Below are 23,983 nucleotides of genomic sequence, written 5' to 3'. Positions count from 1 at the left end.
TCACAGCTGAGACGCGTTAGAAGCTCTTCATCACAGGACGGGAAGATGGAGGCAGAGAAATGCGCGGATCCTCAGGTGCCCCGTGCTCCTTCCTGTCCCCGGCATCCTGCAGTTAGAGCACACCCTATTTCCTGCCACTCTGATGTGACTGGCAGCACGGGCCTGCCACCTCCGCCTGGTCCAGAGCCGGGGGGCAGAGGTCACCCGCTGCACTTGGGTGAGCCAGACGCTCCCTCCTTTCAACCCGTGGGCAGCACAAGAAACAAACTTCTGTGGTTAAGTCACTGAGATATCCCAGGTGGAAAAACTATCCTCTCCTGAATTCATAAAGTGACTCTGTGCCTGTGTAATATGTCCTCAGCAGGCTCTACTGAAAGAAGGTTCCGGGGGCTACCGTGGGGCTCCACAAGTTCAGCTCAGCATCAGGTGGCGTATTCCTCTCTGACTGGCAGGTAGCACTCCTTGGCATCACACATCGACATACTTTGAAACTTATTCTAGACTCACACTTGGCATGGAGCTTACATGGCAAGTGAAACCTAGCTGCCAAGAAACCTTTTAGGAAAATCTGGGTACCAAATTTCTATCTGGAGGAAGGTACTGGCATGACCTGCCAATTGATTTTGGAACCGAAGGTTTGTGGGCACAGAAACAAACAAAAAGTGAAAGTGCTCACGAATGAACCGATGAGTTCCCTACAATAGTCCTGCCAACTTCGGGTTCATCATCAATCCAGTTCTCTGAAGACATGGACTGACACCTAACCAAGGTGAGTGACTCTTGATTTCTTTTGACTGACCCCTGTTGTGGCTTGGGGGTACGGCTTTGTGACAGAGCACTTGCCTAGCGTGCAGAAGTCAGTCAATAAATATATAATGTTATCAAATCCTGATACTAGTAGCACTTAGGGGTAAAGCAGTTTCAGTCTAGGTTTTCGGATCACATATTCATCACAGTTGAAAGTACACAGGCCTATTTCCTTTCCAAAACACAGGGTCTGGCAAAGTCCGTGTCTGCCCCTCAGCAGAACCTGAATGCTCACAGGCATGTCACATTTAAATACACTTGCAGATTCAACTGTAAGGCTTAAAATAAGTAACTGGATTCATTTTTTAAATTCTGCTAACAAACTATAGTTAGCATTCAAACTCTTCCTTGAAGTCTGAAACCGTTGCCAATGAGTGATTTTACATCTCAAGACATCCACTGTTTTAGAGAATCTGCAGAGATCTAAAGCTACACGGATGTTGAAAATGAACTTTACAACTTCGGGGTGGGGGGTGGGAGGGAGGGAAGAGTTGGGAAGTGGAGAGGGAAGGGATGGTAGGGAAAAAACAAAAGAGGTAACTGCTTGACAGGAAATGTTCTCATTACCTTACTCACGTAATTGTAACCCCTCTGTACAGTATCTTTACCATAAAAATACATACGTAAAATTTTTATTTTTATTTTTTTGGTTCAGTTGTGGGGCCTGAACTCTGGTTCTGGGCGCTGTCCCTCAGCTCTTCAGCTCAAGGCTAGCACTCTACCACTTGAGCCACAGCGCAACTTCTGGCTTTTTTCTTTTTGCTTATGTGGTGCTGAGGAATCGAACCCAGGGCCTCAGGCATGCAAGGCAAGCGCTCTACCACTGAGCCACCTTCCCAGCCCCTGTAAAATTTTTAAAAAGACAAAAAATAAATAAAGGTACACAGAGCACATCTCAAGCCACGCTGAGCTCTGGGTCAGGAGTATGCCAGAAGCTGCAGCAGCAAAGTCAAGACCAGATTTTAATATAAATTTCAGTGGCATGACTATGAAGTTGATGGAACTACTGTGTGTGTGTGGTGTGTGTGATGTGCGTGCCAGGACTGAACTCAGGACCTAGGGACTTGAACTCAGAGCCTCCTGCTCTTGCTTGCTTGCTCACGGCTGCCTCTCAACCACTGGAGGGACAGCTCCAGTCCAGAGTTTTGTTTGTTAGCTGGAGATGAGTCTCATGAATTTTTCTGCCAGGCTGGCTTTAAACCCTGTTCCAGCCATCAAGGTACCAGAGGTGCAAGCCGTTGGTGTCCAGCTAGAGAGAATAACCGAGATCAAAACAAGGCCTTCTGCTTCCCAGGTATTCATTATAAAAAAATTCTTATGCAGAAAACAGAGACTGATGTTTAGATGAGAGGCTCAGCGGGTAATACCTGCCAACCTCCAAGATGGCTCCAGAAGCCCAGCTATGAACTGCACAAGAGCTCTTTATAAACACTGCTAAACACACTGAGTAGAGGGAGAAGAAAGAAAACAGAAATAGGGTGGAGATGGGCGGGGAAACGTGGGAGAGCAGGGGAAAGGCTAACACCACCGTCTCTGCACCTGACCTATCTGTGACCCCTCTGTACACCTCCTTTGTAAGAGTAATCTTTAAAAATTAAAAAAACAGAAATAGCCACATCTCCTAAACAAGGTGGTTCAAGAATCACCTGGGGACCTCACAGGCATAGTTCAGAATAGGCAGGTCTGGTGATGCCAGTGCCAGGCTCCAGGGCCACCGTAGACTGGTGAGTTCTCCAAGACCAAACTCCTCCTTCAAGGTGTGTGCTCTAACTGCAGGATACTGGGACAGGAAGGAACTCGTGGCACCAGGGTCCACCACCCGAGTGTATTGCAAAGATCTCCCCCACCCCTGCCCCCAACACATCATGCCACACACAACGTTCCAAGCGGACAACAGACCCAGTTGTCTTCTCCACCAGAGAAGACCTCACCACACCCAGGGCATGCAGAGCTGTGGCTGGCTCCTGACGCAGAGACGCATATTCCAGAGTAAAACCGGAGGGAATAAGACGAGACCAGGCGTTCTGTGGGGCAGTGGCTCTCCAAAATGGACAGGCCTCAGAATCACTAGGGTGGGCTTGACCCAACAGACCAGCTGCTGGCTGAGCTGACCTAGTGGGGCCCAGGAAGCTCTCAATGCTTTGGGAGCAGACCACACGTGGAACAGCACTGAGCCGCAGTCCTGAGCCGCAGCCCTGAGCCGCAGCCCTGAGCCGCAGCACTGAGTCGCAGCACTGAGTCACAGCACTGAGCCGCAGCACTGAGGCGCAGCACTGAGTCACAGCACTGAGCCGCAGCACTGAGCCGCAGCACTGAGTCATAGCACTGAGCCGCAGCCTTGAGCCTAGGGCTGACTGCCTCTCAGTGCCGCGCACACAGGTGGCTTGTGATGCATGCTTGCCAAGTGAATGACCACTAGAAATTCTATTTCCAGAACAACTTTGCTGTTTGTCATGTACTCACTCTGCAGGTATCTTGTTTTTTTTGTTTTTGTCGGTTGTGGGGCTTGAACTCTGGGCCTGGGCGCTGTCCCTGCGCTCTTCAGCTCAAGCCTCTACTGCTTGAGCCACACTGCCACTTCTGGTTTTCTAGTGGTTTATTGGAGATAACAGACTCATGGATGTTCCTGCCCGGGCTGGCTTTGAACCACGATCCTCAGATCTCAGCCTCCTGAAGCGCTAAGATGACAGGCGTGAGCCACTGGCGCCTGGCTCTGCAGGTATCTTAAATACACATTCATTCCAAAAACCAATTATCTGTCCCAGCATCACAGCTTCTGACCTTAAGAGTTTATAGTTAAAATCGATCCCAATCATAGGTGCTGATAGCACACTTTTTACTTACAGTATCTGCACAGCTAAGAAACCATGGTGTGTTTAGAGTAGTCATCTCAGCTTACTGAGCTCACTCTCTAAAAAACAGCCGAAGGAAAAAGGCCGCGGGGGAAGAGGTCTGGGCTCAAGTAGTTGCCTACTAAACCCGGGATCCTGTGCTCAAATTCCAGTATTGCTTTCAAAAAGAAAAACTTAGACAAAACAGACAGATGTCTCTCACACATGCACAAATACAAACGAGCCAATGGACAGATGTGGCTGGAGGAAACGCGAGCATCTGTGACGATGCAGGAAGCTGGAGCTGGCTTCCTGAGGGTCTTCCAGCCCCTGGAGGGGGTCAGTGGGGAACGGCCTTGGGAGAGTGCTGAGAACACAGCCTCCCACCCCAGCCAGCAGGGTGCGGAGGGGCCTGGGCCTTGCGCAGCCTGCCGCCTCAGCGCCTGTTACCATGGTCACATCCATCTGACAAAACAGGTGCTTCTGTGAAAATGAGCTATTTCAAACTGCCAAATGGTTTAGAACCTTACCACAGCTTAAAGAGGAAATGTCAGTAAAATAACCAATCAGATGTTAACAGATGATGAGTTTTGGGGGTGGGATGTACGCACATTTGACTTTTGCATTTCCCAACACCAGCACAGAATGAGTAATAAAGGCCAGATTTGAAACAGCCAGAGAAAAGTTTGTGCATTTTCTTTTGGTCAAGTCTCATGTTTGAAAGCCTACTTTGTCCCATTTGTCTGGGTTGACCCTCATACATAATGGCTTTTGTTCAGAGAACTTGACTATATGAATTGTCTTTTCTTGAGACTATCCCAAAGGTTCTTCACCTTCCCTGATCAAGATGGTGCATACTAAGCCTGTCTAAGAAGGCCAGTCCTTGGAGACCACAAGAACCCAGACTGATGTCTTCAAGTAACTCTAATGCCATTTAATTGAAAAACTAAAAAGAAACCAGGCCATTCTGATTTTATTCGTGGAAGTGAATCTCTGCTGACCTTGTTAAGCCCTATTATGAAATAGGTCTGAGATACTCCTTCTGAAAAACTAGTTGTTTAAAAAACAAGTTTGGCAATCTGACACACTGGAAAAGTGAAAATGCTGAAGATCTGTGCCCAAGTCCCAGGTCTCCAGCCAACAGTGCATACAAGAAAAAGAAAATGTGTGTGTGGTGTATTTCTCCATAGGCTTCTGAACATCTTCTGGGGAAAGGAAAAAACCCACAAAACTATAAGCAGAATTCATTTTGGACACCTGCTTCCAGAACCCTGAACTTCACAGGGCAGTAAGAGGCTGACACTTGACTTTTCCATTTATAGCATAGCTTTTTAAAAATTATATATCCAGACCTTTATTATGCAGAAGCAGAGAACAATTCTTCAGCTATGAGAAAAAGAAATTTCACAATTAATTTGTAGACTAACTTTATCCAAATAGATAAAGTAATTTTTACTATTTTCGTCTTAAAAATGACTATTGGAAAGAATGAATCTAGGAAAAACTTGGCCTTTTTTTTTTTTTTTTTTTTTGGTCTTGATCAAATACCAAATGAACAGATCCCTGGCCTTATTTTTCTTTGTGTCTATTCCGTTCAGTTCACTGTGATCTGCAGACGCTAAATGAACCACATGACTGCAGGGTCTATCAACACATATCTAAATCCAATAAACAAGAGTAAGAATCTCTATGTATACAGGACTGTGTCTAGCAGGAGCCCCTCACCGGCATTCTTTACAGACCGGCATCTGATACAGACTTGACCTCACAGAAGGGGCAGAGGGGTGCACAACAGGCATTCTTTTCTTATCTTTTACTGAGTTTAAACTCACCAGGACTCACAAGGGAGCAACTGCTCCCTTGATCATTGTTAAGGAAACAGTTATCCTACCGTTTTAAGACTTTTTCAGACTTCAAATTCAGAGCACCAGACTCCGCTCTTACCCCCAAACAAGTCTACAGATATCTTACAAGCTTAATTTCAGATTCTTTCAATTAAAAAAAGCCATTCAAGCACATGGAGCAGCCAATATGACTTTCTTCTCTCTAAAGGACTAGTGAAAAATTCCAGATCTGTGGGATTGCAAAGGTCCAAGCACAAAAAATCCCAATAAAAATATAAACTGTACAGATTTTAAACATGTATGAGTTTGTGCCCATGTGGCTTTCCCAGGTGTCAAGAACTTCAGCTGCTAACTAGAATCAGCAAAAAATTATACATTTCATTACAGTGACCCCCAGGGCCCCAGGTAACATTGCTTGAAATGTCCCCAGAAAAGACAAACCATCCTAACTCCAAGTTTCAATCAAGAAAGCACTCTTCAGATGATCAGCTAGGGTCTATCAAGGCCACAAAAGCAAGCCCTTTGCTTGAAATTATGCTGGGACTCTAGAAAGTTCTCAGCATGTTCACGAATACATCTTCCTCTTCTACACCTCTATGGGCTCTTATCCAACTGGACTGTCCACATACAAGGTGCTGCACATGCTCCCTTGACACGTGGTGCCTTAAGTTCCAAAGACAGATGCTCTGAGCCAGGAAGGCTGGCTTCTCAGAGGATTAGGATGTGCTTTAATCTAAAAGGGCAGGCAGAACACAAATCAGACTTCAGTCAGCCTTCACCGGGGCTCATTATCATGGAAAGATGAGACTAAAGAACAAAAGTTATTTTCCAGAAGAAACTAGAGACAAGACAAAAACCCCACTATCAGCCTACCCCCAGCACATTACATAATCCAATCCTTTGCGTCACCTGCCTCTGAATGCTGACTGTCACGCACTGGGCTCTTCTACAGTTCTAGGTGGCCCAGAGGGGGGCTGAGAACTGGGAATCTGAGTGGCCTGGCCACTTCTGAGCTAGCCTTTCCCACACCTGCCCTCCGTCCCATAGATAAGATGCAGCCCGCAAAACCAGTCACTGCAAAACGCCATCTGAGAAACATAACATTTAATAGATGAAATAAATACTCCAGTACATGCAAGGTAAAAACTTGACATGGGGGGGGAATCACTCTATAGTGTAAATTATAAAATAACACACGCTCACAGTAGCTCTCCCCCGTCTCCAAACCACATGGCAAAGGCATCCTTCCCACACCAAGTATACTCCTATCAACAACAAAAAATAACGACATACAAAAAAGGTAGCTACATCCATGTCTAGGGAGTGAAAACTGAGGTAACCTTTCTTTTGATTAAAAGGAAGAAGAAATGAACCACCTTCCCGCCCAATGGTCCGCAGTTGGGGTGCCGGGTGAGGGGCGCCGCTGCCACCACGATCGCCATCTCGAGTTTCCCGGGCTGGGCCGGGCGCGCAGGGGTGCGGGGCGGGCGCACGGCTCCGCCCTCGGAGACCCCTCCACAGCCTCGGAGGGGAAGGGAGGGGCGCGCTCAGGATCTCTTTGGTATACACGGAGGGGGGCGCAGGGTCGCCATCCATCTTCTCTCGGCCCGGGGCGGGAGTCGGGGGGCGCTAATTCACAGAATTGGAATTCACTGGCGGTAAAGTCCGGGGCGAAGACCTCTCCCGTAAAGCCTGAGATAGCAGGGTGCAGCCTTCAGACACGGCGCAGGCCGAGCTCCGCAGCCTCTCCCTGTGGTCTGACATCTTGGCGCCCCCGTCGGGGTGCTGGGCCAGATCCCTGAGGCACTGGGTCAGGAGCACGCAGGCCGACACGACGCTCATGGCGCCCCCCAGAATGGCGGTCTGCACCGCCTTGCCCTCGGCGCTCACGGCCGCCGCGCGCCCCAGGAACTGCGGCTCGGTGGCGAAGCCCACCAGCGCGCCCACGGCCTGCACCAGCGGCCCGCAGAAGAGCGCGCAGCGGCTGCGCGCCAGCTCGCTGGGCGCCGCCTTCACCTCGCGCACGCAGGCCAGCAGCGCCGAGGCGCTGGCGCTCATGCCCTTGACGCCCAGCTTGAACTGCTCGCGCGCGAAGCGGTCCCGGGAGCCGTCGCTGGCCAGCGCGCACGCGTCCGTCAGCAGCCGCAGGTTGCGCGACAGCCCCTGCGACACCTCGAGCAGCAGCTGCGGCGTGAGGTCGGCCAGCGGCGTGGCGCGCAGCACGGCGCAGCCCTGCTCCACCTCGTGGCGGCAGCGCGTCACGCGGTAGCGGTCCACCAGGCCCGGCTGCGCGGGCTGCGCGCCCGGCGTGGCCACGGCCGCCAGGTAGGCCGCGTGGGCCGAGCACTCGGTCAGGGCCACCACCAGCTCGCCCAGCTCGGCCAGGCTGTCGCCCGCCTCGGTGAAGCGGCCCATGTTGAGCTGGCTCTGCACGTCGTGCGTCAGGATGGAGAGGCCCTTGGTGCGCGCGATGATGGAGTCTCGGCACTGCTCGAAGGACTCGGCGCCCGCGGGGCCCTCGGCGAGCACCGGCCGGGCTTCGCTGGACAGCAGCAGCAGGTCGGCCACCAGCTGCATCTTGGCCTTGCAGAGGTCGCACACGGTCACCAGCCTCTTCCGCGGCTGCGCGCCGGCCCCGCCGACGGCGCCCGGCGCGGGAGAAGCCGCCTGGCCGCTGGGCTTCGCGGCGCCGCCGCTAGCCATCGCGCCGCCCGGGGGGCACTGGCATGCCGCTGGGGACCCCGCCGCCGCCGCGACCCGGCTGGCTGGGGCCGCGGCGCCGTCCGCGCACCATCATGCCATGCACCGCCGCGGGCGGGGGGCGCGGGGCGGCGCGGGGGGCGCCCGCGGGCGCGGGGCGGCGCTGCGGAGGCCCGCCTCCGGGAAGCATGAACCGGGGGCCCCCGGGAACTCACGGCCGGCGCTCCTCGCCGCCGCGCGGCCCGGGCGCTCCCGTCTGCGCGGCCGCCGCTGTCCTGGGCATGGTCCGGCCCGGAGGCCGGCGCGGGGAGGGCGGGACGCGGAGGCTGGGAGTTGCCTTCCTTCCTTCCTTCCTCCCTCGCTGGCTGGCGGGCTGGCTCCGGGGCCGAGTCCTTGCGCCGGGCGGGGCGCTCCGAGGGTCGGCGCTGCACGTGGGCTTCAGGGGCCGCGGCCCCGCCGGGCGGCGCTCCGCGGCGACGCCGGCCGCTCCGGGTGCATCTCCCGCTTCCGCGCCGCGGCGCCGGCGGCCGGGCCGAGGGTGTGGCCGGCGCTGCTCCGCCGCCGCCGCCGCCGCCGCGCCGAGTCAGGGGCGGGCGGGGGCCCGCGCCGCCTGCGCACCGCCGCCCAGCCCGCGCTCCCGCCCGCCACGCCCGGGCGCGCCGGCGCCGCGGCCGCCCTTCCCGCCTCGCCGGCTCAGTGCGCGCGGCCCGGCGCCGGCGCGCCACGCCCTCCCCGGCCGCGCGCCCCGCGGCCCGCCGCCGCCTGGCGGCGCGAGTCCATGCCCCGAGCCCCGGGCCCGCCGCGCCTGCGCTCTCCCGCGCCCCCGGGCCCCGCGCATCGGACGCCCCGCGCCGGCTCAGGCCCGGGCCCCGGCCCCGGCCCCGGCGCCTGCCATCTTCGTCCGCCACCCGCTTCCGAGCGCGCGGGGAGGAGCGGAAGCGGAGGGCGGAGGGAGAAGCGCCGCGCCCGCCCGGTCCGCGCTCGCCCCCGGGTCGCCGCCGCGGCCGCCGCCCGCCCGAGCCTGGAGCAGCCTTTTGTGTGGCGTCACCGCCTTCCGTTTAAATCCCGCTTCCTCCTCTCGCCTTCCTCCGCCCCCTCCGCCGCTCCGGACGCCTGCGCGCCGCGCCGCTCCTCCCCCGGGAAGCCGGTGGCCGCGGGAGGCCGGCGCGGCCCGCGTCCGGGCGGAGGGCTGGGGGGAGGCGGCCGCGGGCCGGGGCGGGGGGGGGGGGGAGGCGGGCCGGGGCGGAGGAGGAGGCGGCCGCGGGCCGGGGCGGGGGGGGGGGGGGAGAGGCGGCCGCGGGCCGGGGCGGGGGGGGGGGGAGGCGGCCGCGGGCCGGGGCGGAGGGGGAGGCGGCCGCGGGCCGGGGCGGGGGGGGGGGGGGAGAGGCGGCCGCGGGCCGGGGCGGGGGGGGGGGGGAGAGGCGGCCGCGGGCCGGGGCGGGGGGGGGGGGGAGGCGGCCGCGGGCCGGGGCGGGGGGGGGGGGAGAGGCGGCCGCGGGCCGGGGCGGGGGGGGGGGGAGGCGGCCGCGGGCCGGGGCGGAGGGGGAGGCGGCCGCGGGCCGGGGCGGAGGGGGAGGCGGCCGCGGGCCGGAGCGGAGGGGGAGGCGGCCGCGGGCCGGAGCGGAGGGGGAGGCGGCCGCGGGCCGGAGCGGAGGGGGAGGCGGCCGCGGGCCGGGGCGGGGGGGGGGGGGAGAGGCGGCCGCGGGCCGGGGCGGGGGGGGGGGGGGGGAGGCGGCCGCGGGCCGGGCGTGCGGCGCACCCCGCGCGGCCTCCCGCCGGCCTTACGTAAGTTCCTAGCGGGACCGGCTCGCGCTTCCTCCGCGCCCCGGGAGAGCCCCACGGTGACCGGCCCGCACGGGAGGGAGGCGGCCGCTCGGGGCTGGGCCCCTCGGCGGGGACGGGGACGGGGCGCACGTGGGCCCCGCCTTCCGCCCTGAGTCGTGTGGCCTTGAGCAAGTTCTGTCCCCGGGCCGGACCCGCGCTCGGATGGAGCGGCCGCGGTTACTCGGTCAGGCAGCCCTGCTGGGAAACGGAGGCCCAGGTGCCTGCGAAGGGCTGGGTCGGCCCGGCGGCCGCGGGCGGCCGGGAGGGTGGAGCCCGGGGCCCGCGGGGAGCGGCTCCGCCCTTCCCCAGCCGGATAAGAAAAGTTTCCCGATTACAGGTGTCCAGAAGCCGCTACGTGGACGTCCCCCACTTACTGCTCCAACTCGGGAGCGGAACGGAGGCCATGTTCCCGGGCAGCAGCGCGCCCGGCGGGAAGGATGCTCAGCAGAGACTGACCAGTGGTCTTTCTGTAGTGTTAATCTTCCTTCCTTTTCAACAAGAGAAGGACAGTCAAATTCCCTGGTAACCTAGGAATAGCTCCTTAGTCCTTATCTCTAAAAACAGAAAAGCCAGGCCTCTTCCTGGGCTTGAAACGACCCTGGGGTCGGGGGTTTGGGTTTTGGGCTTTTTTTCTCCCTGCAAGGCCACTTGGTGCCCAGAACCCGGTTTCCCTTTTCTTCTGCTGCAGGCTGTTCTGCTAAGTGGAGGCCTGCTCCGACAGGAAGCTATGCTGTGCATAACTACCCCCACGCTGTTGATTTGGAGGGTGGTTTTCCAGAGGAGCGGCGAAGAGGATGAGAGGGGAGGGGAAGGCAGGAGAGATGAGAAAATGGAAGATTTAGAGTGCCTGTCCACCATGGGCAAGGCCCTAGATTTGATCCCCGGCAGAGAGAGAAGCAGGTGCCTTTATCTCTAGGAAATCAGGTAGAGCTCTCATGACTAGGTCTGTGCCCTTGTAAATAACCTTGGGGAAACTGCTCACTCTTGCCCTTGTACCACGGGAAGACTTGCCAGTATGACGCATCTATGGGAAATACTCTGTGCACTCTGGGTTTTGATGCCCACCTTTCTGCCTGTACCCGGACTTCATGAACCAGCAGCCAAGCTGCGACTGGCACACTATACCACCTTGTGGCAATGGGCCATGTCTCCTAACGTGCCCTTCCTTGGAGCACACCCCCCCCCCTCCCATGTCTCTGCCCACAGGGGGCCAACTCAGTTGCCTTTTTTTTTTTTTTTTTTTTTGCCAATCCTAGGGTTTGAACTCAGGGCCTGGGCACTACCCAGGCTTCTTTTGCTCAAGGTTAGCACTCTACCACTTGAGCCACAGTGCCACTGTTTATGTGGTAGTGAGGAATGGAACCCAGGGCTTCGTGCATGCTGGGCAAGCACTCTACCACTGAGCCACCTTCCCAGCCCCCTTAATACCGGTATTAAAGGACAGCAGTTCATACCTGGAGAACGCAGTCTTAGCCCTCCTTTCCCCTATTTCAGCCAGAACTCCTCACTCACTGGCAGTGCCACTCCTTGCTGGCATGTCTGGTGTATTTTGTTCCCAGGAAGACGTGAGGCCACTCATCATCCCCAGCACTCCCCCTCCCCCCTCCCATGCCCAGCCCCCCCCCCCACTTCTCTTCACCAGAACATGGATGTGATGGAAGCTGTATACAGGACCAAGACAAGATCTGAAATTTTTCCAGCCATTTAACAGAGCAGTCTACACAGAGGTGAAAGGTGCTTGCTCATATTATAAAATTCTGTACCCCCAGTCGACAGCCAGTGGCTCATAACAAATCCTAGCTGAAAGCTACAGGACTGCATTTCATAGCCAGCCCAGGCAGAAAAGTCCGTAAGACTCCATCTCCAATTAATCTAAAATGCCAAGTGGAGGTATGGCTCAAGTGGTAGAGCATCAGCTGTGAAGCAGCAAGGTGGTGCTCAAGGCCCCAAGTTCAAGACCCAGTACAAATACACACTCAGTACCCTGTCCTGGACAGTGATTTCGGATGTGCATTCACTGTACCCTGTACTGGACAGTGATCTTTGGATGTACACACACAGTCTACCCTGTCCTGGGCAGTGATCTTCGGATGTGCATTCACTGTACCCTGTACTGAACAGTGATCTTTGGATGTACACACACACTACCCTGTCCTGGACAGTGATCTTTGGATGTGCATTCACTGTACCCTGTACTGAACAGTGATCTTTGGATGTACACACACACTACCCTGTCCTGGACAGTGATCTTTGGATGTGCATTCACTGTACCCTGTACTGAACAGTGATCTTTGGATGTACACACACACTCTACCCTGTCCTGGACAGTGATCTTCCGATGTGCATTCACTGTACCCTGTCCTGGACAGTGATCTTCGGATGTGCATTCACTGTACCCTGTACTGAACAGTGATCCTGGGATGTATTTTCCACTTTTGGAGTTGTGGAGAAAGCATGACTAAGACTGAGGCCCCTCAGCCCCACTCACCTTCCCTTTAATTTCAATCATTAAAGGGTAAGTGCTCACCGTACCTTTCAGGTCCTAGCCTTCAGCTCTGGTTCACTCTAATTACATCAGAAGTTCAGTTTTTCTCCTCCTTAGTTACTGTTCTTTTTAGTAGTGGGGTCAATATTAACTCTAGGGCAAGGAGAAACTGGCACTTCATGTAGGCCAAAACCTCTCTCTCACACCCCCTTTCCTCTGCCACCCTTTATTGTACTGCCTCAGACCTGCTTTAGATCACTCCCAGCTCCAGACTGCATTCCATCCATGCTCCAGATGTGTGTGGCTGTGCTGCACACCTCCCTGAATAACCAGGCGGTGCCACCATAGAAAGCCAAGAGCCCCTGGTTGCCCAGGGTGCCTGGACACAGACTCCTCCCTGTGGTCATACTAGCTCCGTGACCTCAGATACATTGTGTAATTCCAAAGCCAGGATTTCCTCATTTAGAATAAAAATACCCTCATCCCATCCTCCCTTCGGGACTTGGCCTCTGCTTGGGTGAATTAGGGTTACTAGAGCTTGATTGTCGCCACGGCTGGCCCAGCCTCCAGGAGCAAGGGCCTTGTTACACTCACCTCTGCACCCGGGCGTCGGGCACATCATTCCCAGCACCTCACTAATCAATCCATTCCTCCTCCAGGGGTTCAAGGAGTCAAGTTCCAAGCACCAAAACATAATTGAACTCTATGGGTTCACATCAATAGATCATAAGCCAAAGGGATTTCCTTCCTGCTTAGACGGAAGCCAGTAATAGCCCTGGAACGGCTCACCCATTCCAACAACTGCGTGAGATCCAGGGGAGGGTTTCCCTGTGACTCCATACTTACAGGCCAGGAGCCCCGCACTTTGGTGCGTGAACTTGGCAGCTCCCGTGGGGACCCTCCCAACAAAGCGCACGGTGGACCACCACTGGCTGGTTTCAGCGTGACTGCACCCGGACGCTGGGCGCCAGGCCTCGGGGTGCCCCTGGGCGGAAAGTTCTGATGATTCTGCACAATGTCATAGAAAGTACCGGTTTGTCTGTGCACACGCGTAAGTGTTAGAGCACCCCTACCGGGGGAGGGATTCCCGCCGCCCCGGTGTCTTCACCCCTCCACTTATGCTTTTCCCCTGGCCACAGCTCCAGCTTTACTCGGGCCGATGGTGGACGCGGGTGGACGTGGTCGAGCCTCTCCTGGAGAGCTCCAGGAAGATCAGAGAGCCTGCGTGCCTCCAGACGCTTCCAGGAGGGCCGGGCTCGGGCTGGCCTCCGCCTCCTTCCCGCGGGGGCGATGGGGATGGAGGGGGGGACGGAGGGGGGACGGAGGGGGCACGGAGGGGGGACAGAGGGGGGGATGGAGGGGGGCACGGAGGGGGGGACGGAGGGGGGCACGGAGGGGGGGACGGAGGGGGGATGGAGGGGGCACAGAGGGGGGGACGGAGGGGGGGATGGAGGGGGGAAGGAGGGGACACGGGGGGAAGGAGGGGGGATGGAGGGGGCACGGAGGGGGGACGGAGGGGGGGATGGAGGGAGGACGGAGGGGGGGGCGGACGGGGCACGGAGGGGGGAAGGAGGGGGCACGGAGGGGGCACGGAGCGGGCACGGAGGGGGGGACGGAGGGGGGACAGAGGGGGGGACGGAGGGGGCACGGAGGGGGGAAGGAGCGGGCACGGAGGGGGGGATGGAGCGGGCACGGAGGGGGGGACGGAGGGGGCACGGAGGGGGGAAGGAGCGGGCACGGAGGGGGGAAGGAGCGGGCACGGAGGGGGGAAGGAGGGGACACGGAGGGGGGAAGGAGGGGACACGGAGGGGGGAAGGAGGGGACACGGAGGGGGGGACGGGGGGGGACGGAGGGGGCACGGAGGGGGGGATGGAGGGGACACGGAGGGGGGACGGGGGGGATGGAGGGGGGACGGAGGGGGGATGGAGGGGACACGGAGGGGGGACGGGGGGGATGGAGGGGACACGGAGGGGGGATGGAGGGGACACGGAGGGGGGGACGGAGGGGGGACGGAGGGGGCACGGAGGGGGGGATGGAGGGGGGACGGAGGGGGCACGGAGGGGGGGGATGGAGGGGGAATGGAGGGGGGATGGAGGGGGGACGGAGGGGGGGATGGAGGGGACACGGAGGGGGGACGGGGGGGATGGAGGGGACACGGAGGGGGGATGGAGGGGACACGGAGGGGGGGACGGAGGGGGGACGGAGGGGGCACGGAGGGGGGGATGGAGGGGGGACGGAGGGGGCACGGAGGGGGGGGATGGAGGGGGAATGGAGGGGGGACGGAGGGGGGGATGGAGGGGGGACGGAGGGGGGGATGGAGGGGGGACGGAGGGGGGGATGGAGGGGACACGGAGGGGGGGATGGAGGGGACACGGAGGGGGATGGAGGGGGGACGGAGGGGGGGATGGAGGGGGGACGGAGGGGGGGATGGAGGGGGGACGGAGGGGGGGATGGAGGGGACACGGAGGGGGGGATGGAGGGGACACGGAGGGGGATGGAGGGGGGACGGAGGGGGGGATGGAGGGGGGACGGAGGGGGGGATGGAGGGGGGACGGAGGGGGGGATGGAGGGGGCACGGAGGGGGGGATGGAGGGGGAATGGAGGGGGGACGGAGGGGGGGATGGAGGGGACACGGAGGGGGGGATGGAGGGGGGATGGAGGGGGGACGGAGGGGGGGATGGAGGGGGAATGGAGGGGGGATGGAGGGGGGACGGAGGGGGGGATGGAGGGGACACGGAGGGGGGGACGGAGGGGGGGATGGAGGGGCACGGAGGGGGGGACGGCCGGAGCCCCGCGCGCGCTCCGGGGTCTGCAGCGACCTGGAGAGCGGAGGCCCGCGGGGCGCCGGGGCCCGGGGGCAGGTGTGAGCCGCAGCCGTCTGTCCGTCCTGTCCGGACGTGCCTCTTCCCGGACCGCGATTATGGCCGAGTGAGCCGAGGGAGGCGTGCGGGACGCAAAGGTGGCCGGGCCGTGCGCGGGGGATGGCCGCACGCCCCGCGGGGCGCGGGGGACCCGGCGTGGGTCGGACGCGCGGGTCGGCCAGGGCCGGGAAACGAGCGCGCGCGGCGCGAGCCCGCAGGCCGGGGGCGGGGCTTCTGGGGCGGGGCCCGGGGCTGGGGGCGGAGCCACGCGGCGTACGTAGGCGGGGGAGCTGGCGAGGGGGCCGGGGCGGGGCCGAGGGTTGGGAGGCGGAGTCGCGCGGCGTACGTGCGCAGGGCGGGGCCTGGAGGCCGGGGCGGGGCCGGGGCGTCGCGCAGGCGCACTGTCGGCGGCGGCGCCGGGCAGCGCGGCGAAGATGGCGGCCTCCGGGTGGGCTCGCGCGGCTCTGCTCCTGCTTTGTGCTTCTGAGCTCTGGCTGCTGCCGCCCCGCGGGGCCTGCGCGGCCGACAGTGCGGCCGGGACGCCCGGCGAGGCCACGCCACCCCCGCGGAGGAAGAAGAAGGACATCCGCGACTACAACGACGCCGACATGGCGCGTCTTCTGGAACAGTGGGAGGTCCGCGCGCGCGCCCGTCCGCGACCCCCGGCCCGGTGTGGGCCCGACCCGACCCCCGGTCCCCGGCCCGGTGTGGGCCCGACCCCCGACCCCCGGTCCCCGGCCCGGTGTGGGCCCGACCCGACCCCCGGCCCGGTGTGGGCCCGACCCCCGACCCCCGACCCCCGGCCCGGTGTGGGCCCGACGCGGCCCCCGGTCCCCGGCCCGGTGTGGGCCCGACGCGGCCCCCGGTCCCCGGCCCGGTGTGGGCCCGACGCGGCCCCCGGTCCCCGGTCCCTGGCCCGGTGTGGGCCCGACGCGGCCCCCAGTCCCCGGTCCCCGGTCCGGTGTGGGCCCGACGCGGCCCCGGCCCGGCCCGGTGTGGGCCCGACGCGGCCCCCGGTCCCCGGTGTGGGCCCGACGCGGCCCCGGCCCGAGCCCGCGGCGCTTCCCCGGCCCGGAGCGGGCGCCCGGGTCCCCGTCCCCTCCCCGCCGCGGAGGCGCGCCCTCCGGGGCGCCGTAACCTCGGGGTGGGAGGTAGCAGGGGGCCGCTCCGCGCCCTGGACCTCCGGCCCGATACCGGTGGGCGTGGGTGCGTGTGAGCCAGGACACGCGTGTGCGGTCGCGGGGCACGCGTGTGTGAGCCAGGACACGTGTGTGTGGTCGCGGGGCACACGTGTGTGAGCCAGGACACGCGTGTGCGGTCGTGCGTGTGCGGTCGCGGGGCATGCGTGTGAGCCAGGACACGCGTGTGCGGTCGTGCGTGTGCGGTCGCGGGGCATGCGTGTGAGCCAGGACACGCGTGTGCGGTCGTGCGTGTGCGGTCGCGGGGCACGCGTGTGAGCCGGGGCACGCGTGTGCGGTCGCGGGGCACGCGTGTGAGCCGGGGCACGCGTATGCGGTCACGGGGCACGCGCGCCGTGCACTCCTCTCTGGAAGCGCGGCCGGGTCGCACTTGCACAGCGGCAGAAACCCCGGTTCTTCTCGGTGTTGTTTTACTGGATGACCCAGACCCAGCACCGACGGTGGTGTCATCTTCGTGGGGAGAGAGTAAAGACCCAGGCACGAGTTTTAAATAGTCACCCGGTAGGTTTGACCAGAAGAAAGCAGGCTAGTACTTCCATGTTTATCTGATGGAGACTTGGGGAACACTTAGGTGTTTGCCTGACACCACTGAAGAAGAGGGGACGTTCCCATTCTCTCTCCCTTGCAGTCTCCCTGTCTCTTTTGGACCCGAGCAGATAAAGCCTTTCCATTTTATAAAGTGAGACCATCATCTCAGGAGAAGTCAGCCCTGTCTGGAGATACTCAGGGCCCCCCTACACCCAGGAAGAGGGGCCTGCAGAGATGAGCAAGGGAGCCCCTAGAAACTGCTGGTAACATCACCCGAACGCAGTTAGAATGGCCAAACGCTTAAGAAGGTGCGGTGAGAATCTTAGAGGGCTTCAGGAAGAAAGGGCATTTGGGAAGGTCAAGGAAACTGTGAGGACTGAAGCATTTGAGGCAGGGTAAGAAAGCGTGGGAGAAGGGCATTTGTAACAGCAGCTTGAAGCAAAGCAGGATAGCACACAGATTAGCAGTCTAGTGTCAAGTTGGACTGGTCAGAAACTACTATCTGTGACTTAGTTTCTTCAGCTGAAAAATGGAGCGGTAGCGCTTGCTGCCTGAAAGTAGCTAGCTGGAAGAGCGCAAGTCCTCAGTCAGCAGCTGTGCTAAGCGTAGCCATAGAAGAATGTGTGTCATCACCCATCATCCTTTTATTTATTTATTTTTTTGGCTAGTCTTGTGCCTTGAACTCAGGGTCTGGGGGCTGCCCCTGAGATTTTGCTCAAGGCAAAAGTGGAACCACAGCTCCACTTTCGGCTTTTTCTGAGTGGTTTGCTTTAGTGAGACAGGGTCTCACTGAGTCGTTCAAGATGGTCCAGAAACTTTGATCACGTTATTATAGTCCTGTGCTGCCATGCCTGGCTGTTACTCAGTAGGTTTGAGGTTTGTTGTGTGTGTATGTCGGTATCTGCTCATCGCTGAGCAGCATTCTCATACTAGAGTATGGCCGTGTTTGTAACTTCTCGCGTTGGGGATGTTCTTGCAGCACGTAGGGGCTCTGAGTGTTGGCATGGGCAGTGGGTAGCACTGCCTCACACTGAGGCTTTGCGGTGACTGGGGTGTGGAGGGAAACCCCACAGTTCCTTTTCCTTTGCAGTTTAGGTCATTTCCCTGCCCCTGCATCCATGTAGATGTATTTGCCTGCACCTTTCTGATGAAAGATTTGATGCTTTCCTCATCCTGACAGAAAGATGACGACATAGAAGAAGGAGATCTTCCAGAGCATAAGAGACCCTCGGCCCCTGTGGACTTCTCACAGATAGACCCTGGCAAGCCTGAAAGTATACTGAAAATGACAAAGAAGGGGAAGACCCTCATGATGTTTGTTACTGTGTCTGGGAGCCCCACGGAGAAGGAGACAGAGGAGATCACCAGCCTGTGGCAGGGCAGCCTGTTCAATGCCAATTACGATGTCCAGAGGTAAAGTATCTGCAACTGAAGGAAGTTGCAGTCTATGCTGAGACCCAGGCACCCTAGGGTGGGGTTACAGGCTTCACCCCCGCACTTGGCCATGCATGGTTTTCCGCATGGGCTGGTCTCTCCCATAGGCTGTGGTTGATGTAGGCTGCAGGAGCACGTTCCCCTGGCCCTGCCATCCCGCTCCCCGTCCTGTGGGGGGTGTCCCCGCCCGGCTCACCGGTGCTCCCCACCCCTTGTGTGGCACCTGAGGGTTTTCTGGTGCTGGGAACAGCCCTGTCTGCCCGCTGTGCCCAGAGAAACCCAGCATATGCTTGCTTTGTGATCCAAGCAAGGCGTGGAGGGGAACTAACATCAGAGAATAGTGAAGGTCAGCAACTGTTAGGCCCTGGAAAACCTAGTGTTTGATTTGTGTTCATGCGCAGTTTGGAACGAGCTGCTCTTGGTTCGGAGCTGCTGAATGGCTCTGACTGGCTCCTCACTGGCTGTGCTAACCAGCCGGGCACCTCTCCCTGTCCAGGTTCATCGTGGGGGCCGACCGGGCCATCTTCATGCTTCGTGACGGGGGCTATGCCTGGGAGATCAAGGACTTTCTGGTCAGTCAGGACAGGTGTGCCGATGTCACCCTGGAGGGGCAGGTCTACCCTGGCAAGGGAGGCGGAAGCAAGGAGAAGAACAAAACGAAGCAAGAGAAAGGCACAAAGAAGAAGGATGACCCGAAGCCCAGGGCTTCCAAGGAAGACAACCGCGCTGGAAAGAGGCGAGAAGACCTGTAGCAGGCCGAGGCTCCTGAGGGAGCAGCAGGAAGCTGCCTACCAGTGACTTTGTGTTCCCGAGGAAGGGTCTGTCTGCCACCTGCCAGCTCCTGGCAGCATCTGCATTGCTGTTAAGTGCTTCCAGCACGAGGCCGAGGTTTTCTGACTAATGTTAGACACTGAGGATCTTGTCAGATCAAGATCAAGATCATTCGCCTCATTCAGAGGTTGACTGTTGCTCTTTCCGCAGAGTGGTGAGCCATTGATACCCTTCTTCACTGTCTGCTCCTGTGGCCCGCCATGTCTGTGCTTCTGATTTTCCGTGGACCAGACAGACGTCAGGGCCTCATGGCTTGTGGGAGTGCTGCAGTGAAGACACGGTGCAGCCAGCACTGGCACAGAAGTGTGTGCCTAGGGGAGGCCGAGCTTTGTGACTCCTTGCCGAAGAAAGCGGTGCTGGTGTTAGGGCGGGTTTCTCCCCATCACCTGACAGCCGTGAGGTGTGTGAGGGGGACCAGCAGACTTAGGACCTCATTTACAGTGTTTCCAAGCGTCTTTCTCTGATAAAGTGCCTCACTTGTGTTTTTCGTGATACTGGCGTGTGCTGCTGTTCGTGGGTTGGAGCCTTTTCTGAATAAGACCCTTTCTCTACGGCTGTCATCTTTAAGAGCTTACATTCTCTGAAAGCCTTCAGCTGTGATTGTAGACAACAGAAACAGCATTGGCCCAGGGTTAGGAATGGCCCAAAGTGAACGTCCCCAGTCACGTTCTAGCACAGTGACTGATACTAGTTCCTTTAAAAAAAAAAGCCCATAAGTGCTGGGAAGATGGCTCAGTGGTAGAGCGCTTGCCTTGTGTGCCCGAGGCCCTGGGTTCGATTCCTCAGCATCACATAAGCAGAAAAAGCCGGAAGTGGCGCTGTGGCTCAAGTGGTAGAGCGTTAGCCTTGAGCTGAAGAGCTGAGGGACAGCGCCCAGGCCCAGAGTTCAGGCCCCACGACCGGACCACCCCCCCCCCCCAAAAAGAAAAAAAGCCCATAAGAACACATTTGTCCTGGCCTGTCAGCACCTGCTTCCCCACAGGTCAGATGCTAGGAAGTAAAACACCTGCTGAGGAAAGCCCCAGGTGGTGGCGTCAGCCTGAGAGATTGGCTCTAAAGGCTGCTAGGCATGGGCAGGCCTGCCAAGCTCTTGGGAGTTGACAGCCCCAGATGCCCAGTTGTGGATCTTCAGGATTGAAGTGTGTCCTGCAGGTCTGGTCTTGCTTCAGTCCCACCCCTCCTTCTCTGCCTCCATTCCTCCTCTTTGGTGTGGGAATGCTGACTGCCATAAGGTATGTTGGAAGAATGTTACTTAAGCGGCTTGTGGCCAAGAGGGGCCTTGTGCACTGTTGGAACTATTAGACTTGGGAGCACCTGGTGATGGACTTAAGAGTTTTGGTTTATAAGGTGGCCAGGAGCCTCGGGCCAAGGCAGGTGCTGTGGTGCTGTGGTTTTGAGGTGTCCCCTCAGGCTGCTGTGTTCAGCTCTGGATCTCCAGCTGGCCCAGGGTGGGGGAGAGCCTTGGAAGTTTCTGTCTGGTCTGCAGTCCCTTCTTCCCTGCTTCCTTTCTGCCAGGAGGCCTCTGATGCCATCCCATGAGGGACCCACCCCGTGGAGCTGAGCAAATTATGTGGCGCTCCTCTATGTGTGGTAAGGACAGGAACACAAGGTCAGCCTTCATCCTCTTCCCCCAGGTCATGTCTTAGATAGAGCCAGAGTGCCTCCACGGTCTTAGTTACCCCTGACTACACATTCAGGGCTGAGCTATGACGAGACCACCTCACTTTCCCCGCCGTCGGGCCCTGGTTTTCTCTGGCCGTCTCCTTGCCCTGAGCAGGAACTGTGGTAACTGTTGGCCACATGGCCCAGTGGGAGCTGAGGCAGACACGGTGGTGATTCAGCAGCAGATACTCTGGGCTGGAGGTTTGCACACACAAACCGTGGTCCCGGCAGCTGACCCCCACCCTGGGCCTGCGGTGCAGGGTGTGCAAGGGACAGCCAGTGACCACAGCCCGTCAGCTGGAGGTGGTGGGGCATGCCCTCAGTCCCAGCCCTCGGGAGGCCGAGGCAGGAGGGTTTGAGGGCTAGGCCCATGGCAAGGCTGTTCCACAGAAGGCCTCTGTTGGGGAGAGTGGCACCCGCACAAAGCTTGGGGAAGGCTTCTTCAGCCCCCAAGGGGTCCCTTTGCAGTCACGGGTGAGTCCAAGGAGGTGCCACCAGGGGGCAGCAGAGACCAGTCCTGTGCCACGGCCCTGATCTCATCACCGCGCTGGTGCGATTCCCTGGAGCTAACACATGGCTCGGCCACGCGTGTGAACTGTCTGAGAGCTTCCTGTACCTCTGTCTGGTTGTCCAGTCTGCGCTCTTTGCTCTAACGCGTCAGTGCCCCTGTACTGTAGGTGCTGTGTGGTCACCCTGACTTACCAGAGGCTGTCGTACCGCATCCTGCTGCAAGCAAGGGTTTGAGCTCAGGCAGCCAGGCCCCAAGAGCTCCCCATCTGTTGACCCTTGGTGTAGTCGCCTGCAGCCAGTTCCAGCAAGGGGGGCCAGTTGCTGTGCTTCTGGGTGTGACCCGGTGTCTGCTACCGTTTACCATGCCTGCTCCAGACTCTGGACAGCTTTACCTAACTGCACATCACCTGCTAAGCAAGGTTCCGCGTCCTCCCCAGGGCCTGGAAGGCTGCTGGTAGCCTGGGCCGTGAGCACGGTTGAGGACAGCGCTGGATTCTGTCCAGCCACTGTGCTGCCCGTGGAGTGGGTGGCGCAGGGCTTCTCTGGGTGTGTGTGTAAGAGTAGCATGGCTTTCACATCCCCTGTGTGCACACACGTGTGCCGGAGCGTGGCTTTCTTCAGGTCCGCCTCTGTGGGGCCCTGACTTGTGGACCTGCATGACAGAACTCAGGGGAGGCAGCCTTCCCTGCAGGGCGCAGCGGGTATTGCTGCCCAAGCCAGGATGAACTGTAGGCTGCAGGTTGCGCATGCTATCTGTGGGAGCGAGACAGGTTTCAGGAGAACCCCAAACATCACAAGCCAGAAACTCAGGCTTCCCAGATTTTGTTCCAGAGCCAGTGGCTTTGGGCCAGGGCTGAGCAGGGAGCTGCGGTGGTAGAATGTTGGTAATGCCCAGGACACCGGGTCTGCTTCGCATCTGCTCTCCAGTCTGTCGGTGTTTTTGCTGTGCTCCAGCCATGGGCTTGGACACAGAGGCCTCTGGTCCTGGCCTTCTACCTTCCCCCCAAGTGGGATGACTTTGCCATGCTTGACCTAGGAAGAGGGGAGACGTCTTCTACCAGCCTTGGAAGAAAGGGTGACCCTGCTCCCGTGCGGTGAGGTCCCTGACCCCTTGCGAATCCTTTGTTTCTGAGCTGGGACTGTGCAGCGTGAAGACTGTTGTTTCCCTCTGGGCTCCTACTCTTAAGTTTATATCATTTGTGTCCTGGTCCAGCGTGGCTCAATCTGTGGCCACAGACAGAGTTTAGCCCAGGAACCAGCCTGCCCCAGAAAGTAGTTTGTTACTTTTAGGCCAGTTCTTTGGGCTTTTTCTAGGGAGAAAGGCAAGTACTGGGATTTGTTCGTGGCCTTGAGCTTGCCTTCCAGGTGCTCTGCTGCTTGAGCCACAACCCTGGTCCCTTTTTTATTTTTGCTGTTTTTAAGCAGGCTCTCATTTTTGCCATGATCCTCCTACGTACGTGCCCCGACAGCTGAGGTCACAAGTCCATAGCACCCTGTTATCTTTTTATTGGTTGAGAGGAGGTCTCACTAACTTTTTTCCCTGGCTGGCCTCAGACTGCAATCCTCCTCTGTGCTTTCTCAAAGCACTCTGCCACTTGAGCCATGCCTCTAGCCTGGTTTTTTCAGTTTATTTTGGAAATAGGGCCTCCTGAGTAACTAGGATTATAGGTGTGTCCACTGGCTCCCAGCTAAGAGGCTGAATTCTTTGGCCACTTAGATTTTCCTGTGTGAACTGGCCCCTTCTCATTTTGTTTCTGTCGTTTCTCTTTCTCAGTGCTTTGTAGACAGTATTTTTGTATCCTCGGATGTCCTAGCAGGAAGCTGGTGGCACTAGAGGCACTCAACTGTGAAGTTGAGGGATGTCAGCGAGGAGAAGAGTGGTATCCTTGGAACTGCAGTCATGGGGAGCAGTTTTCCCCCCAGGCATGAGGAGGAGTGGCCACTGGACATCGCTATGCCTAGGAAGCCCTGACCTCAGGCTGCTCAGAGACCAGCGAGGAGGGACACCAGGAACTCAGCTCTTCCCCTTCCCCTGCCCATCTCTTGAGGGTACCTGCAACTGACCAGAAGCAACAGGGAGCAGAGGCCAGGGCGCTAGGGGCACGTCAGCGGGCGGCCTGGAGATGGCTGTCCCTGAGTTCACGCCGGCGTTGGTGACAGTAGCAGCAGGGACAGTGCCACTGTGGCTTTGAGGAGAGGAGCTGAGGCCATTAACGTAGAGCCCGTATTTAATCCTTGCGGCTCGTTAAGGAAAGGGAGAGGCCAGACAGACATGGCTACACATCCGCGTCTACCAGGCGGAGCTGTAGCCCAGAGGAGCCCTTTCCAGAGCTTGTGCTTTCTCCAAAACTACCAGGTAAGTGTGTGTTTTCTTCATGGGGCCTGCCTTAACTTCCAGCGTAGCACAGGTCAGCCGACAGCTGTGGAAGGGGCACAAGGCCCACCCTGGAAGTGCTGAGTATGCATC

The 23,983-nt window shown here is 59.0% G+C and overlaps 2 protein-coding genes and 1 long non-coding RNA gene across 3 annotated transcripts; 2 read left to right on the top strand and 1 right to left on the bottom strand.

The window, feature by feature from the left end:
• The first annotated feature begins 1,802 nt into the window (after nucleotides 1–1,802).
• LOC122102025 lies at nucleotides 1,803–19,836 on the top strand. The gene is made up of 2 exons (XR_006146445.1): nucleotides 1,803–1,837; nucleotides 19,754–19,836. It is a non-coding gene; the product is annotated as an uncharacterized LOC122102025 (long non-coding RNA).
• On the bottom strand, nucleotides 6,572–8,693 carry Tlnrd1 (talin rod domain containing 1). Its single transcript, XM_042672541.1, has one exon. The coding sequence runs from the start codon at nucleotides 8,183–8,185 to the stop codon at nucleotides 7,112–7,114; it is 1,074 nt and encodes a 357-aa protein (XP_042528475.1). The 5' UTR covers nucleotides 8,186–8,693; the 3' UTR covers nucleotides 6,572–7,111.
• On the top strand, nucleotides 15,770–19,836 carry Mesd (mesoderm development LRP chaperone). Its single transcript, XM_042672543.1, has 3 exons — nucleotides 15,770–15,987; nucleotides 18,260–18,492; nucleotides 19,010–19,836. The coding sequence occupies exons 1-3, from the start codon at nucleotides 15,787–15,789 to the stop codon at nucleotides 19,263–19,265; spliced, it is 690 nt and encodes a 229-aa protein (XP_042528477.1). The 5' UTR covers nucleotides 15,770–15,786; the 3' UTR covers nucleotides 19,266–19,836.
• Nucleotides 19,837–23,983: the final 4,147 nt, after the last annotated feature.

This window comes from Dipodomys spectabilis, unplaced genomic scaffold, assembly GCF_019054845.1.
Source record: "Dipodomys spectabilis isolate Male_0828 unplaced genomic scaffold, ASM1905484v1 ptg000723l, whole genome shotgun sequence".
In the NCBI taxonomy this organism is placed as follows: domain Eukaryota; kingdom Metazoa; phylum Chordata; class Mammalia; order Rodentia; family Heteromyidae; genus Dipodomys; species Dipodomys spectabilis.
The sequence above is the reverse complement of the archived record's forward strand: the minus strand, read 5'-3'. Positions and strand labels throughout refer to the sequence as shown.